General features: G+C 43.4%; 1 protein-coding gene across 11 annotated transcripts in view; it reads right to left on the bottom strand.

The window, feature by feature from the left end:
- BCLAF1 (BCL2 associated transcription factor 1) overlaps nucleotides 1-11810 on the bottom strand; it is a 28849-nt gene extending 17039 nt beyond the window's left edge. The window contains exons 1-6 of one of the 11 annotated variants that reach the window (XM_046674817.1): nucleotides 11677-11810; nucleotides 5774-5876; nucleotides 5396-5568; nucleotides 3890-4000; nucleotides 2035-2940; nucleotides 130-795 (exon numbers count right to left, since the gene is read on the bottom strand). In XM_046674817.1, coding sequence (XP_046530773.1) covers nucleotides 130-795; nucleotides 2035-2940; nucleotides 3890-4000; nucleotides 5396-5403 — 1691 coding nt within the window. In that variant the 5' untranslated portion in view covers nucleotides 5404-5568; nucleotides 5774-5876; nucleotides 11677-11810. Of the gene's footprint in view, nucleotides 1-129; nucleotides 796-2034; nucleotides 2947-3889; nucleotides 4001-5395; nucleotides 5569-5773; nucleotides 5877-11676 lie in introns of all 11 variants that reach the window. The other 10 variants (XM_046674822.1, XM_046674818.1, XM_046674816.1 and 7 more) reach the window with 10 other exon arrangements.
- Nucleotides 11811-17891: the final 6081 nt, after the last annotated feature.

Genomic DNA, 17891 nt, shown 5'->3' with positions numbered 1-17891 from the left:
ACAAACAAAATATACCATAGGTTTGAATATGAAAATTGGAAGTATATTTAGAAATTAAGATAATTAACTAGAACATTAAATAACCCCACCCCGCCCCCAATTATTTACTGGGTGTCAGTGTGGAATTACCTGTTAGAATCGTCAAGAGGAACAGGTGCCATTTTGAGTTTGACTTCAGGACGATGAGAATCACTGGCTATCATTTTGATCCTGAGTGGGCTCTCCTCTCTGAAGGTAGACTTTTCTCGTGCATCCAGATTCTTGTGTAGAGGGGGACTGTAATCAAAGAGGTCTTTGAGCTTTTCAGACTTTACCTGCTCAGGTGACTGAGTTTCTTTCTTTACTGTTATTCTCTCAGAACTTTTGTCGTCTTCCTTGTGCTTATCTTTTGTAGTGCTAGGCCTTTCCACTACATATCCAGTCTCTTTAAGTTTATAATTTTTTTCTTCTCTAAATCCATCACTTTCTCTATTGCCTTTCAGTGAAACTTTGGACTTGTACTTGGGTCCTTCCTCCTCAGTATTCCGATGAGATGTAGTAGCAAAATTTTTACCCTGATCTGCAAGGACTGACTTCCTGAACTGTCTGTAATCCTCTGTCTCCTCTGTGTCATCCCCTTCTGAATCATTAAATTTTTGTTTTCCAGACTCTTTATCACTGAAGTAATCTAGAGCTTCCTGATCTTCCCATTCTCCCTCTGCCCTCCCTTTCTCTGATCCTTTCTCCTTTGGAGTCTCTTTATCCCTGGTATTACCCCTATCAAGCAGGAATACTCTAGACTCTTCATCTGTGAACCTGTGAATAAGCAAAGAAGAGGATGGTAACTCTGGATTGCATTCACTGTGGATCACTTGCATACTCAAATGTGTTGCCCAATACCACAGGACCAGTAATAAAAGGAAAAAAAACCCTACTGCAAAGTGCTTTTTCAGATTCCACTTTTAAAAAACATTAAAAGCATCCACGTAGCACTTACGTACTGAGTTTTTAAAAATAAATTTACATATGAGACTCCCTAAAGTTTAAAAAGTAAAGCCATTTTCAAAAACCTGTTCTGTTCAGTCACAGACCACAATTCTGCACTAACAAATCCAAATTTCCAGAGATTCTATAACATACAACAAAGCTTAAATTTAATTTCTGAGGTTAAGAACCACTAATAAACAATATACTTATCTATTAGAATTCTACTTATGATTATATTTAAAATTCCAGACTCTCTCATTTACTTATCTAATAGAAAAAAACTCACAAAAGTGTACTTTAATGTAGTTGATAACATTAGATAGTTAACTCTATGTGACTCACAAAACAGTTTATAGTTTGCTGTAGAAAATGACTGTTTCTGGCAGTATTATGTAGAAACTACATATCAGTTCAATAAAAAAATTAATCCTAGATTGTAAAGCACTAGCCCATAAACAGAATGCTTGCTCTATTTCCTCACTGATAAGTTGATCATACTACTTTAGCAACCAATTTTCACTGTCTTTTAGCAAGCCTTAGCAACACTTGAAATTAGAATTTAAATAAAGTATCTGTTTAAAATGCCACTAAAGTCAGCAAGAAATACCTTTATCTTTTCTGTAGTTAGGCAGATTTATTAAAAATGACAGCTGGACTGTTTACAATAGCACACAAGTAAAAACATGTAATATAACTGTATTAATTATGCAGGCCACATTATGATGAAGAGAACAAAAAAGCATTTAATGTTTTAATACTTAGAAAACTAATTTCTGAAAGTTTTTACACGTTTACACTAGCCAATTTATACTACTCAATTTCTCTTTGTTTACATTCTTAATTCTGGACTGAGTGAAAATGGACAAAACTAAAAGGACGAATATAAATTAGTTTCTATTCAAACACAACTTCTGAAGTTAAACAGATTAAGTAAAAACAATTTGGAATTATCAAGGAGGAAGTCATGAGTTAAATACACATCACCATGGAATTTTAAGTTTATACTTATAAATTCAAAGAACGAAAGTTATTAATATTATAATCTCAATTGTATACCTTAGTTCTTACCTTTTTAAGAATTTCCCCGTCTTTGCAGTTTCCTGATCTCCACCATCAGGATAAAATGAGGAACGTCCCCTAGCCTCATCTCTAGGAGCATTCTGTGGTGTGATTGTCTTTGCAGGGCTTCGTCGAGAAGGGATGTGATGAATTGGACTATTCTGAGAAGGACTGTATCGACTAGATCCATTTCCAACAGAACCAGACCCAGACCTTTCAGGACTATGCTGAATGGAATGTGAATGCTGAGAGGGAGTATTTTTTGCAGAGTGGACTGTACTGAGCATGGGGGCATCAGAGCAAGATGAACTCTGGCTGGGTGGTGTAGCAATTGGTGAAGGACTATGGGGTGATCTGGGACTATTATCATAAGCTGAAAGGCCAGGCCAAATATCACCAGACGTGGCTGATGATTTATTAAACTCATCAATAGATTCAGATGGGTCATGTTCAAATGTATCTTTCGGTTCCTCCTGTGATTTACTTTTCAAAGGACTCTCTTCTTGAGGCTCCCCTTCAGCTTTTTTGGTTTGTTTTTCCTGAGACCCTCGCCTTTTAGAGACAGGAGATTTGCTATATGGGGATGAAGAACGAGAAGAGGATGATCTTGGAGACCTAGAGGATCTATATGACCGGCGAGATCTGCTTCGGGATCTCTGAGAAGACACAGATCTTCTTTTCGGACTCCTGGAACGTGAGCGACCTCGTCTAGGACTCCTAGAGTGTCTTCTGTTCCAGACAGGCCTATAACCACCTCGATGATATCTACCTCCTCCTCCTTGATAGTACCCTCTACCCCTTCCTCTGTACCCATAAGGTCGTCTCATTCCTCTATTATTTCTGTAATCTCGGCGATAATCTCTAGAATAAATACGATCTCTACTACGAGATCTTGAATATGTCCTGGATCGAGACCTAGAACTAAAAATGAAATAAATATCAATGCAAGAAAAATACACTATTCCTTCCTACCATTCTAAATACTTCTGGTTGATTATAACATAAATAAACTTAAAGCCAAAAACATACATTAAAAAAAACCTCTCATTTATACACAAGTAAAAGTTTACTGTTTTCAACAAAAAAAGTTTCACTTCTAAGGTAAATATTGAGCATAAATTAAAGGCCTTAGGAATGAAGGCACAGAAATGGGGGGGGAAGGTCGGCATTCCAACAGGACATTCTAACAAATTATAGGAGATGTATGCAGACAATTAAAGTGATAGTGTAAAAGAATATTTAATAGCACAGAAGAATACTCGTAAGTGAAATACTACTGGCTAAATGCATACAAAATATAAAGTTGGACCTAGAAAAATAATACAGAAAAGTCACAACTAATATTTATTCTTAATGAGATTATCATCACTTTTATTTTCAACTTGCGGTTTCTGTATTTTCTATGCTAACTATGTACTACTATCTGAATGAAGACAACCTGATTTAATCATTTTTAAACAAAAGAATAAATTTATTGAGACCTCAGAGTCAGAAATGAGAAACTATGAAACAATATGCAGACTGTTTAATGCCAAATAATTTTTACATTATCCAATTCATCTCTTAACTCTAGAGATAAATATAAGAAATCCACTATATATTGCACAGTATACTAAGAATCTAAGATCTGGAGTGAGACTAACTAGATTCTAACCTAAATTCTGCCATTTACTTAGCTTGCAACTTGGACAACTCTCAATTTCCCCAACTCTAAAATGAGAATTAACAACAGATCTACTTGAAAGGGTTCTTTGAGAAGAAGACATATTAAGGGCTTAGCACTGTGTCTGTATACAGTAAGCACTCCATGAATGTTAGCGGATACACTGTCAGTGCTAGGAGAATTACAAGCACAGTAAGTCACCTGTATCTCTTCTTTCTAGAGTGAGATCTGGACCTTGATCGAGAGCTGGACTGTGACCTGGACTTGGACCTTGAGGAGTGTGATCTGGAATTGGAGCGGCCCATTTCTCTCCTGGTCAAATCAAAGAGCAAGACGGTTAAAGTCACAATACAACTGAGGAAGTCTCACGTTATCATTTAACTTATTTTCAGATACAAATTTTACAAAACACAAGTTTCTCAAAGGCTATTATTCATCATCGTTCTTTTCAGATGAGTACTAAGCCAGTCAAAGTAACCCCTGACTAAAACTGTATTTTCACCTGCACGACAGGTACTGTATACTGAAGACACAACAGAAGATTTCTATGGACTGCCCCAGCTATGTGCCTCAATCCAGAAAGGCAGCAGCTGCAGAAGCCAGAAAGAGCAATGATACCAGACTGCAGCATGTTAGATGTTATTCCATGCCCAATACAAATGCCTACCTCTCCTGTAAAAAAGATAGATAGCATCAGAGTATTACAGATAAGGAACCTGAAACAAAGAAAATACAAGTGGCGTAATACTAACGAAACACAAACCTACCAGACTGTCATCGTTCAGTGCTTTATGGCCTTGAAATGAGACTAAATTGACCACTCCATGTACACAATACTGCCTAGAATGGTGCTGGACAGTCTCCTAACAGAAGGAAGGTCACTAAGTCTCTGAACAGCTGGAGCCAGGGCTCTGCTCTCAACAGTCATGAATGCAGAATAAAAACGGACTTATATGACAATGCCTAGTTCACCCTGCAGCTTTCTGGTAAGAAGATGAAAAAAGGATACAAGATAAAGAAATTGGAAAGATAAAATAAAGATATACTGGAACTACAAGAAAGAGAACTTGGGCACCAATATTCTAACTTTTCTAAACACTACTTAGTACCTAATGTAATAAGGAGGCCTCATTGGTTCAGAAATCAGTAACAGGACTAACTGATTTATAAGATCTACTCTTCATAAAATTAAATATACATATATGCCTCTCAAGTTTACTTCTGCTGTGTTTCCAAATTGCCACTGACTTATTACTCAAAGTAAGTAACTATTTCCTTAAATATCAACTCACTGTAAACTTATAATAGCCTGCAATTGCCATGTATTTAAACCAATTCTCCTACAATCAAATATTTTTGCAGGCACTTACTTTACCCACCTAGATTTTGCATGGTATTAGGAAATAGGACTTAAAAGTAGTAAGATGAATTGAACTATTGAAAAGGCAATGATAATGTCTACACATTTTCTCATCAAGAAACGTAAATGACAAAATTCAAGGCTTCAGATAAATATTTCAAAATAAAACAATTATCCTCAAATAGACAAATATCAGCTTTAGCTTCTCTCTCTGCTTAATTCCAAGCAAGTAAGAAACACATACAGACAGTACCTTCCTCAGAGTTGCAGTGAGGACTAAATGAGTAGATACACATAATACACTTAAAACGATGTTTAGTACATAATAAGCAATCAATTTTAATTACCTGAACATCAATGTAAGGGGAAAAAAGCTAAGTTATGGAACTCCTCTTGTTGCATAAGGGAAGATGAGTTAAACAAGCAGGGTTATTTCGTCTTGTTTTATTTTTAAATAGCTTTGTGTGTTCTGGGTCTTTTAAGTAGATGTGTTTACAGAAGTAGAAAGTAGACACACAACCTAGAAGCAGGAAAGATAAAGAGAATCTTTTTCCTAAAACTAACTTTTAAAATCTGGCTTACTTCATACAAGCCACCAAAACAAACAAACAAAAAAAGCTTCAGACCACATCACTTTTAATCACTCAGTCTGAATCACGAGTTTAGTAGTCACATTTTCTCAAATAAGCCAAAACTGAAAACTTAGAAGAATGAACGCTATTTACCTTGGGTTTTATGCAGGATCAAGTAGTCAAGTGAAGTCTTTGAGATATTTAAAATTCTTCCTGGAGAGAATGTTCTGAGAAATTAAACTCTAAATTCAAATTCCTAGCAAAGATAAAAAATATGAGTTTGAATTATGGTAAATTAAATACCCACTGTTTACAATATATCATCCTTGGCACTGCAATGAACTCTTGATAAAGGCACTAATGATTTCAGGGAAGGAGAAACTGACTTAGGATTAAACTTTCAACCATAATAGCTTACGGAACTTAACTTTTTTGTTTTAATCAGAACACAGCAGTGCATCATGAAACTGACAGCACCTTTGTTTTTCAATTTAAATACCTGAATTCTAATTTGAGCAATTTGGGCTTTGGAAAACAAGTAGCTATGTTGCCATTCTATCAGAAAATTCCAAAGTGGCTAACGTAATGCCATCTTCATATATCAAAACATGTCATCTATCAGTAGCTGGCATTCACAATGCTAAAGTTTATAACATCTAAAATATGAGTTTATTTTAGTGCTCTGCTACTTATCTTATTCTCTCTCTTGGCCACTTCTTTTCACAGAGTTTAGTTTCATCTGAAACTGATTTTTAAATTCATATAACAGCCATCACAGTACCTGTAAGCTTTGTGCCTCAAAGCATGTGACACATGCACAGACATAGCCAATACAGGAACAGCCAATAAATGAAACAAATATCTACTGGAAGCCAATACTCTTCCTAAACTCACTATTACTATGCAAATAAGTTTAAATTTTACACAAAACATTAAGAAGTTATCAATAATGAAAAGGTTACCCTCGTGAATAACATTCAGTGATTACCAATTATGCGCAAACGATAGTCAAAAAACACTAGAAGAGCAGAAACTAAATACAAGGTTGATACATGCCTACACCCAAGGAATTCACAAACCAGCTTAAATTAAAGAAAATACACATTAATATGAAAATCTGTGACTCTTACCAAGTAACTGCTCCAATAAAAAAATGCAATGAAATTGGAAATACAAAGTGGAAGAGATGCTAAGACTAAACTGGTAAGTCAAGAACAATGTCCCCTAAATACCCATGGTCCTACAGCTGGGGAGATTAAGAGATGTGAGATTCAAGCTAGGAAGGAGAAATGGGAACCTAATAATTAAGGAAAACATACTAAAATAAAAAGTAACAAAAACAAAAGGCATGGATATAAGAAATAGGATTTCTAAAGCATGCACATGTTCAGTTTTAAAAACATCAAATCCCCCAAGGGAGCAGAGAAAAACTGTCATCTGCTAAATTGGTGGGTTGTTATGAAACTTCATCCTGACCTAGAAGTCCAGTACTACTGATTCACTGCTGGAAGTGACACCACCTCATTTTAGCTAACACTTCCCCTAAACAATTCTAAAACACTAATTTTAATCTTTATATCTCCAGAGAAGAAACAACTGCCAAATCCCTCTTTACTCCAATTCAGCATGTTTTGAAGTTCCAAGAAAATATACACAAGAAATAGCAAAGTGAGGGAGGAGGGGCTGCAGGCTGTCAGACCAGCAGATAGACATTCTTGCTCACAATCTATTAATACACTCAAATATCCATACCAAGAACTCAATGCTGATATACAAAATGGCAGACAACGTATTTAATAATATATAATAGTTCATATGAAGATTTAACATTTAATAATATATTAATAACATTTAATATAGTCAGTACAAAGACTACAATCAGCTCAGCTAATTTTTTTTAAAAATGAAAGCCTATATACAAAGCACTGCGCTAGGTATTACTGGCAACATGACTATGTCCTGCCCTCCAAAAACCAAGTAGAGGGGAATAGAAATCAATAAATCATAGTAAGCTAAACATCTAAATACCAACTGTGTGCCCAGAACGGTGTTAGGTGACTTTAAATAAAACCATCTCATTTAATTCTCATCATCTCAGGAGCTACATATTAACCGCATCTTTCAAATGAAGAGAACTCTAACCTTTCAGAATCTATTTACATTTACATGGTTCTTATTACATGCAAACACTATTATTCTAGTGTTGGAAATACAGCACTCTGAGTGAGACATTAAGTCCCCTAGTATCTTGGAGCTTAAGTTCAAGGGAGGGGAAGAGAGAAACAAACAAAAAACTCAAGGTGGTGTGTTACGAAGAGGTGGAGAGGAGGACCATTAAGGTGAGTCCTTGGGCCCTCTGTAAGGAGGTAACATTTAAGCTAAAGACAAAGAACACTGCAAAGATCCACGGAAAGAAGAGCATTCCAGGCAGAGGACACAAACTTGGCAAAAAACAAGACACAAAGACCAGTAAGAAGGGAATCCACCATGATTAATGAGAGGCTACTAGATAAAACAAAGAGGCAGGAAGGGACCAGATCAAATAGCATCCAGTAAATAAGCCAGAGTAAGGAGTCTAGATTTTATCCTAACTGTAATGGGAAGGCCCTGTGAGGTGTGACCAGGGAAGTCACACCGCTGATTTACATCTTAAGGTGGCTGCTGTATGGAGCATGGACAACATGGAGAGGAGAATGGGGAAACAAATTAGAAGGTTCAAGTTCAATATATAGAATGGTGCCCTGGGTGATACAGCAGCAACAAAGATGGAAAAGAGGGGTAAATACAGAATATGGTTTGGAAGTATAGTCAACAGTACTTGCTCATAGGATGTGGATGGTGTGAAGGAGAGAGAGTGAGGGGGAAAAAAATTAATAGTGCCCCTAAATTCTAAGTTTGGGACTGAAGAATCTGGGTGAAGTGCAAATTTGGGGAAGCAAACAAGAGATGTGTCTGCCCTTTTAGGGTGCCCACGGTCACAGAGTATAAATGGTTAATCCAGAATCTGACTGAGATCTCCTAATTCCAACTCCTGTGCTCTCTCCAATATCCTGAGAGGTGCCTGATGTGGCCATAACCTATATATAGAATTCAAACTGCCAAATCAATCTTCCTTTTATTACAACCAAGATCACATACTAACAGACAGTAAAAACACAGGGAATAAATCACTCCATGCATCTTTATCCAATTGATTCACCAACCAGAAGAACACAAGAGAATAAACCAGGCTTCATTTGTTAAAATGCAGTTCTTAAATATCTTAACAGAGTCTGTCTTTTATGGAATAATACATAATGATCAGCTGGAACACAAGTGCTGAAAAGAGCAAAGACAAGTGGGCTCAACAAAACACACAAGATGAAGCCCACAAAACTGCATACTTTAGGTTACCCTATCAAGCATTCTTGAGCCAAATCCTCATTTTAATAGATTCAGGGAGTTCGGGCTCCAGATCTTCTTAAACAAATTATCGCTAGTCACATCTTTAACAACCCTAAAAATAGTATCTCATGACTATTACTCCAATAGACTAGGTTCAAAGTCCTACTTGACCATTAACTCACTACCCAACACTAGACTACCTTCATCTCTTTCAGCTTCAACTTCCACAGTATAAAATAAGGATAATAATGGAACTTACTCATTGGTTTAAGGTTAAATGAACCAAACTACCGAATGCAAATAGCTTACTGTTTGGCACATAGGAAGCACTGAAAGGTAAGCTATCATTATTGGTAAACCTGGCTTGTGAGTCTTTCCTTCAGGCTATCTATTAATTTTGCTTCAAACGATTCCTGTATGTAAGGTTACTGTAATTTTCTATACATCATTAAGCAGCATTATAAACACGTCTTCTAGGGGCCGGCCCGTGGCCCAGTGGTTAAGTTCACGCTCCGCTTCAGCGGCCCAGGGTTTTGTGGGTTCGGATCCCGGGCGCGGACCTAGCACAGCGCACGAAGCCACGCTGAGGCGGCGTCCCACATGCCACAACTGGAAGGACCCACAACAAGAATATACAACAAGGTAATGGAGGCTTTGGGGAGAAGGAAAAAAGAAACAAAACTGGCAACAGATGTTAGCTCAGGTGCCAATCTTTAAAAAAAAAAAGTCTTCTAAAAAATGTTTAATAAAATACATGGACTTTCGGTCCTATGCACCCCAATGTTTATTGCAGCACTGTTTACAATAGCCAAGACGTGGAAGCAACCTAAGTGCCCATCAACAGACGAATGGATAAGGAAGATGTGGTACATATATACAATGGAATACTACTCAGCTGCAAAACAGAACAAAATCATTCCATTTGCAATAACATGGATGGACCTTGAGGGAATTATGTTAAGTGAAATAAGCCAGCGAGAGAAGGATAATCTGTGTATGACTCCACTCATATGAGGAATTTAAAATTATGGACTAAGAACAGTTTAGTGGATACCAGGGGAAAGGTGGGGTGGGGGGTGGGCACAAAGGGTGAAGTGGTGCACCTACAACATGACTGACCAACATTAACGTACAACTGAAATGTCACAAGATTGTAACCTATCATTAACTCAAGAAAAAAAAGAAAAAAAAAGAAATAAAACACATGGACTTTTGCTTTAAAACAGGCCAGAAAAAAAGTAAACAAATAATATTAAGCCAAATTGTAAATGCTGATAATCACTAAACCGACACAACGAGAACATGGGCATTGGCTATTCTCTCCACTTTGTGTTTGAAGATTTGGATACATAAAAGCTTTAAAAAAAAAATGACAGGTTTAGTCACAAATTTTTTGTTCTTTGTCCAGCTTCTTGGCATCCTGATTTTAAAAAAAAGCACGGGACTGGGAACAAGCATCCCCGCCGGCCGCGCCGCCCCGGGGCCCGCGGCCTCCACCAGGCTTCCCGCTTCCCGGCCGCGCGGGTGAGCGCAGAACTGCCGCGTCCGGGACTCGGCGCACGCCCGGCAGGCCAGCGCCGCCGCCTCGACGTCTGCAGGCCCGTCGGTCCCTCCCAGCCCCGGGCACGCAGGGCACCTAGGCGCTCGAGCCGGAGGCGACGCTGCGAAAAACGCGCGAGTCGTACCCGCAGGCAGGAGCCGCCCTTCCACTCCCGCGCCGACACGCGGGCGCCCCCCTCTCGGCGCGGCGCGGCCGGCGGGAGCCCCGTCCCGCACGCCGGCTCCCCGCCGCCCCGCTCAGCCACCACGACGGGCTCCGGCGGGCGCGGCGAGGGGCGGCCTCGGCCCGGGCCCCCGCCGGGGAGGAGGGCTGCGTCGGCTCCAAGGCCCGGGAAACTCCGCAGGCGCCGCGCCGCGGACCGACAGCGGCCGGGGCGCTCCGCCCTCCACACCGGCCCTCACCGGCTAACTCTACCACGTCAGGGAACCGCCGACAGTCCGCCGCGGAGCGCCGGCCGGGACCGCGGCCCCTCAGAGCAAACAAAGCGGCTCCACACGCGGCCCGGGACGGCGGCCCCCCGGCGGCCCCACCGCGCACCCCCGCGCGCCGCCGTCCCGGGCACCGACGCCGGGACCCCAGGCCCGAGCGGAGCCACGAGGCGGCGGCGGGACGCCGGGACAGCGCTCGAGGGCCAGCAGACGCGGCGCTCGGCCGCAGGCCCCGCTCGTCTCCCCGGCGCCCCGAGGCGAACCCGGGTAACGCGGGCGGGGGAGGCGGCGAGGGGGAGGGAACGGGGAGGAGAGCAGGGGAGGAGCGCGCGTGCGCGGAGCGAGCGTGCGGGAGCGCGCAGTGTGGAGTGGGTCCGGCCGGCGGTGGGGGAAGGGCGGGGAGGGCGGCGCGCACGCGCACGGGGGCCGCACGGACCCGGGCCCGAGCCCGGTTTCCGCCTCGCGCACCCCGCGCCTGCAGCCCACCCCGCCCCCACCTTTTCGGCCCGCGGGGCCTCGAAAGCCTGAGGGCCGCCGACAGAGAAACGCGTAAATAACGGCGCAACGCCTCCCGGTCCGCCCGTCGCGGCCGAGCCAGCACCGGCCCCCCAAAAGACAACACTGCTGGCTCGTCCTCGGTACCCGCTGCCCTCTGAGTGGCCGGAGTGCGGCGCGAGGCCTACCTGACGCGCCGAAGCACGGCGCCCGGGACTCAGCTCCGTTCTAACTACACAGCGGCCATTTCCCGACTCGGGAACGGGAGGAAAACCATAGAGAGACGTTCGACGCGCGAGCGCCTATCGTCACTTCCGGCAGGGGCGTTGCCTCTGGAGCCGCTAAATAGCCCGGCGAGCCCCGCCCACGCTTCCGCCCCAAACCGCCTCCCAGGTGGCTGGGGAGACTCGGGGTGAGGCCTGCTGGGAAGTCGCGCGGTGGTCTCGCGCGAAGACCCGGCGGTGCGGGTCCCGGCCCCGAGCCACTACCTGCGCCTGGGTGATGGCGGGCTGGGGCTCGCGAGACCGGGGCCGCGGGCTGCGCTGGCGTGTCGGGCCCCTCTGTCGCCCCCACGTGATGCTCGCCCGGTCTCGAGAACAGCGTGCCGGAGAGGCCACCGCGGGCTGGGCGTCGGCGCGCGTCCCTCCTCGGGGCGGCCGGTCACCGGGCGTGCGGGGACCCGCTCTCCTAGGGGGTTCGGAGCGGGCACTGGCGGCCGCTGCTGTCCCGGGAGACCGGGGCCGGGCTGGCTCCTCGCCGTCCTCGCGGTGCCCCGGCTCGGGGAAGGGCCCCTCCCGGGCGGCAGGTGCGGGGGTCGTGCGTGACATGGACGGGCCACGTTACAGGAGGAGGACACCCCCGAGCCGCCCTGCCCGGGCGAGGTCCCCGGGCCAGCGGCCCTAACCCAGCCGCTCGCGTCACGCCCGACTCCGGCCGCGACGCGGGGCAGCCTAGTACGGGGTCCCAAGCCTTTCTCCGCGGTCCAGCTGCAGGCGTGCTGAGCGCGCCGTCGCCGAGAACGACCCTGGGTAACCTGCGGTGGGACAGCAGCGAGTCGTGTAGGGAAGGGAACGCGGAGCCGGGCGGGGCCCCTGTCCGCGGGGCGCAGGCTGCTGCTGTGCCGCCACCGGGCTACACCGCGTGCTCTGCACGTGCAGCGACTTAGGCCGTGTGCTCTGCACATGCGCCTCGTGGCCGCATCTCACCTTCACAGCGGAAACTCCACCACGACGGCTCCACTCTTCACAATGACGCTTGTTTCCCGGTAAAAATACAAAGAATGTCAAAAAGAATCTAGGTGGGGAACCAGGAGCCCATTCAACAACTAGACATGGGAAAAACATAGAAAATTATCCCAAGAAGAAGTGGAAATAGTAAACAGATAACCAGCCTTACGAATAAGATGAATGCACAGAAAAGGAATGCTGGAATAACATTCTACATCTATAAATGAGTAAACGAATTTTAACATTGAGGTCGTTGACGATTTACTGTAAATATGTTTGTCCAGCTCCTTCCTTGGAGCTCTGTGTTCTGTTTCTTTGAGATAACTGAAAGAGAGAACCTGAAAAGACCAGGGCACGGGATTGAAAATGGAGTGGGGAGGCTGGGCCACTAAGGCAGACTTGCTCATCCTACTGGTTTGGTTTGTCATTTTAGGCCCAACAACCTCTGAACTGTTTTCCAGTTTGGAGAAATTGAAGTTGAGGGGCATTTGGGGTTTCCCTGAGTACAGGGACCTTGGGGACCCGGCATGGTGTGAGAAGCAGGCACCAGAGGAGATGGGGCCAATGAGGGCCCCCTAAGAGACTGTTCAGGGTGAGCCTGCTTGTGGTCCCTGCTGCCTCCTCTGTTCCTGTCCTTCCCTAGGCTCTGACTCCTTTTTCTTTTTTAATTGTGGTAAAATGTGTATTGAGACTTTGAGCTAGCCGATATCCTCCAGTAAATTTCTCTTCTGGGTGAGTTAACAGAGCTGGTTTCTATTGCTCAAACACAAGAGCCTGGAACTCCCTGGTTGGGTAGAAGCAGTTCCAATTTGTGAGGACAGTTTCCCAATTGGTCTGGCATTTTTTGTCTCTGTACCAATGAAATAAATGGTTCCCCTTGCTAATCTATTTCATTTCCTACCCGTGAGCTCAAGCTGACTGCGTTTTTCCTCCTCTTTCTCTCCTCTTTTGCCTACTAAGAATGTAGAGGGTTTTTTTATTTTTCAAGGTTTAAAATTACCAAAATTATTCAAGAATTAGTTATTAGAGTATTGTTCCTTAGTATCTCTCCATTTTGAAAAAAAAAATCAAAATGTGACTGTTAACCATTGTTCCTTATTCCCCCCCAAGATTAATGTACATCTTTCTCACAAAGATTATCGCAACAAATAGAACATGTAATACTTTAAAAGTTTTCATAAGAAATCTTTGCCCAGGAATTATGCTAACTTGCTGTTTAACGTAACTACTAAAGAACAAAGAGGAAAACTCACCTAAAATGAGTAATGGGATTATGATTAGATTTGTCACCAAAAAATCATTTCTTCCTTAAGAGAGTTTATAAGAGGAACAGAATACTCTCCCTCTTTTAAAGCAGTTACCCAGTTGCAGACGAATCTCTCTGTGTCTGTCCCTAAACAAATGCTCAAATCTACCCACATAATTACAAAAAAGACTCACTTCACAAGCAGAGGGCTAAAACTACGTGAGCAAAGGGCTGAAACAAATATGGCAATATCCCAAAGTGGTGAAATAGTTACCTTGTGGGGACAAAAAAGGGCAATAACACTTTGCTCTCCAAATTTCTTAGGGTTTTGAATCATTGCTTATTTTGAAAGAACTAAAAATTAAGCCTGGCATAGAGAAGGAGTAACCATTCATACTGACAAGGCCTAATACTGGTTTTTCTCAAAGTGTGATATATAAGATCCTCTCATGAAAATAACCTGGGTTGCTTATTTTAAAAGTAAATCACAGGGCCAGCCCGGTGGCATAGTGGCTAAGTTCACTTGCTCTGCCTCTGCAGCCTGAGGTTTGTGGGTTCCCATCCAGGCACAAATGTACACATGGTTCATTAAGCCACACTGTGGCTGTATCCCACATACAAAATAGAGGAAGATGGGCATGGATGTTAGCTCAGCAACAATCTTCCTCACCAGAAAAAGAAAGAAAAAGTAAATCACTACACACTGAGTCTTGCTTCTCACTTACTGAAGCAGCATCTGTGGGGTAGACGTACATGTTAAAGTTTGAAAACCACTGATTTATTGAGTACGTATAAAATTCCAGATATAATGGGACTACAAAGCAGAACAAGACATTGCTGCTTCTCTGTTGGAACTCAACGTCTAGCAGAGATGGGGTGTAGCTCCCATGACAAAGGGAACAAAAAGCTTCATAGGAGAGAGTGCCAATGGTGAAAGAGAAGGCCTGGCTTTTGAAGAGAGTGAGTCGGATTTCACTGCTTCTTCATTCCTTCAACAAATACACGTGAAGTGCGTGCAGGTACGAACGCCGAGCCAGGCGCCGGGACGAAGCCGTGATAAAGGCCAGCGTTGACGCCGCTCTCGAGGCTGCCACTCTCGTGAGGCAGACAGAACACAGGTAAACAGACATAGCACAGAGTCTGATACCAATAAGGAAGCGACAGAAAAAGGAGGGAGACACTCAGAGAGGGTGCTTTGTCAGGGACGGTCCTCATAAGGAGACAAGATTTAGAGAACACCTAAAAGAGAAGGAGTAGGGAAAACAGGAGGAAGAATGTTCCAGGTAGAGAGACTGACTTGTGCAAAACCCCTGGAACGGAAAAACCTCCTTATGTTTCTGGAATGGAAAGGATAGCAGCGAGCGTAATGAATCAGGAGGGAGGTGTTCAAGGTGAGGGTCAAGAGAGAGGGGCTGGTCGCACCACGCCTGTAAACTACGTAGGGGGTTTGGGTTTCATCGCAGCTGCAGTGGAAAGTTGTCGAAAGGTTTAATCAGACATGCCCTACTTGAAAAGATCATTCAAGCTCCTGTGTGAGAAACGGATCCACAGCAGGCAGGCGGACCAGGTGCAAGGCCATTCGAGCAGTTTAGATGAGGTCACAGTGATCATGGGGAAATAAGTAGATAATTGTAAATATATTTTGTAAATATAGGACTGACAGATCTTGCTGATGGATTGTTTTTGAGGTTTAGGGAAAGGAGGAAATAGAGAAAAAGAGAAAGTTTGCTCCCTAGGTTTTGGCCTTGGTTAACTGGGTGGACTTTGATGATGTTATAATAACTGGGAAGATTGGAGAGAGTGATAGGGAAAGGAAGAATGAAAAGTTTGGGAGAAGGGAGGGAAATCAGGAATTCCGTTTTTAATATGTTAGGTCTGAGATATGTGGAAACACCCACGTAGAGAGGCCAGGTACGAAATTGAACACGTGGGCCTATAGTTCAAAGGAGAGTTCTGGCTTGGAGACAAAGCATAAAGATGATACTTAAAGTCATAGGATGAAAGATATGAAGAGACAAGAGATGACCCCACACTGAACTCCAAAGAAGCTCACCATTTAGAGACTTTTTTAAAAGACTAGGAGAGGCCAGTAAGGGAGACTGAGAAAGAATAGCCAGTGAGGTAGGAGATAAGTGAAAGTAAGTGTATTAGTTATCTAATGCTGCATAACAAATGACTACAAAATTTAACAGCTTAAAGCATTTACTATTTCACAGCTGCTGTGGGTCAAGTATCTAGCAGGGGTTATCTGGATGGTTCTGGCTTCAGATCTCTCGTGAAGTTGCAGCCAAGCTGTGAGCTGGGACTGCAGTGATCTGAAGTCTGCAGGTGTGCTCCAAGATCACTCATGCAGTTGTTGGCAGGAGACCTCAGTTACTCGCCACGTGGACCTCTCCATAGGATGCCTGGGGGTCCCCAGACTTCGTAGCTGGCTTCCCCCAGAATGAGTGATCTGAAAAAGGGAGAGCCCGCGATGGAAGCTGCAGTCTTTTATAACCTAATCGCATGCAGAAGCAACGCATCATCACTCTGCCATATTTTATTGGTCACACAGACCACCCCTGGTACAACGTTGGGTGGGGGGACTACACAAGGGTGTGAACACCAGGAGGTGGAGATCATTGGGGATCATCTTGGAGGCTGCCTACGACACCAGGAGAGACAAGTGTTTCAAGTGTGTGAGGTCAAAAAGACAAGGACAGAATATGCTTCTGTGCACTTTCATGCAGAAAAAAACACTAAGTGAATGCAGTAACCACGCCCCACTGGACTGAGCTGGGTCAGCATACCGAACACACAAACAGCGCAACATCTACCAGCTACTGGGGTTCACACCCATCTACTTCTCATGTTACAACTTTCCGTCTGATTTCACATTACTGCTTCTACCACTGCACAATAACTCGCAACCTTCCTGACCCACTTCCAGCAGAAAACTTCAGGTGTTTTTAAGACAAAATACTGTATTTATTGTAGTAGTTATGCATTTCTTAACCACTTAACATGTGTAAAACTCTGCTACCATTTTTGTTAGGTTCCTATTTTTTTGCAAGTGTAACTGATAAAGTTTTTGAGTGTTATACACCAACCCTATTTTCCCATAAGCCCTGTGGTTTTTATTGTGTGACTTTGCATAGCACAGTCATTTTTATGAACACCTAGGTTGCATTATAGCAGAGCTGACTATATAACATTCAATATATAGTGCCACTTTTAACACAAGGAAACTGAAGCTTGAAGAGGTGAAGCATCTTGCTGAAAGTCACATGGCTGTTAAGCGAGGAACTAAGATTTTATCAAAGGTCCATCTGTGTCTAAAGACCACCTCCTTTCCACACCAGTGTTTACCCACATAAACACTTACAGTAGAGGTAATATTAGATCAACCTGACCTCAAGTATTGTTCCTGTTATCGGCAACTTGGTTAATAGTTCCCATATGTCTCACCCCAGGCAGTAGAATATATTCTAGTATCTGTACATATACAGATGTATTTATTTGTTTATTTGAACAGTTCTCTACTACCCACAAGCAAAGGAACAAATTAAGGAATTTCACAGCATCCAAGTAATGATTAAATGTTCTTGCTAGATAAATGATGCATGATATAATTCTACTTGGCATATTTTAAGCATTGTTTCCTTTCATTTCAAATTTCCTTTTTCCTTTATGTGATTAAGGCACAAAATATGTAATAATATTACCACTCTCCTTGCCCCACCAGGCTCGCTCAGCACTGGCAGGGTTGGGGATTATCCAGCTCCAGATTTCACCTGAACCACTCATTGCGTAGCCCACAAAACTGCTTACTTAGGAAGGCTAACATTTCCCACATCTGGGCCACCATGGTGCACTGCACAAGAGTATACAAAAGAATATATGTGAAATGAAAATCCATGGGAGAGTTTCAGGCCACTGTATTTATTAATGC

Source organism: Equus quagga, chromosome 11 (genome assembly GCF_021613505.1).
Source record: "Equus quagga isolate Etosha38 chromosome 11, UCLA_HA_Equagga_1.0, whole genome shotgun sequence".
In the NCBI taxonomy this organism is placed as follows: Eukaryota; Metazoa; Chordata; class Mammalia; order Perissodactyla; family Equidae; genus Equus; species Equus quagga.
This window is presented reverse-complemented; position numbering and strand designations above follow the sequence as displayed.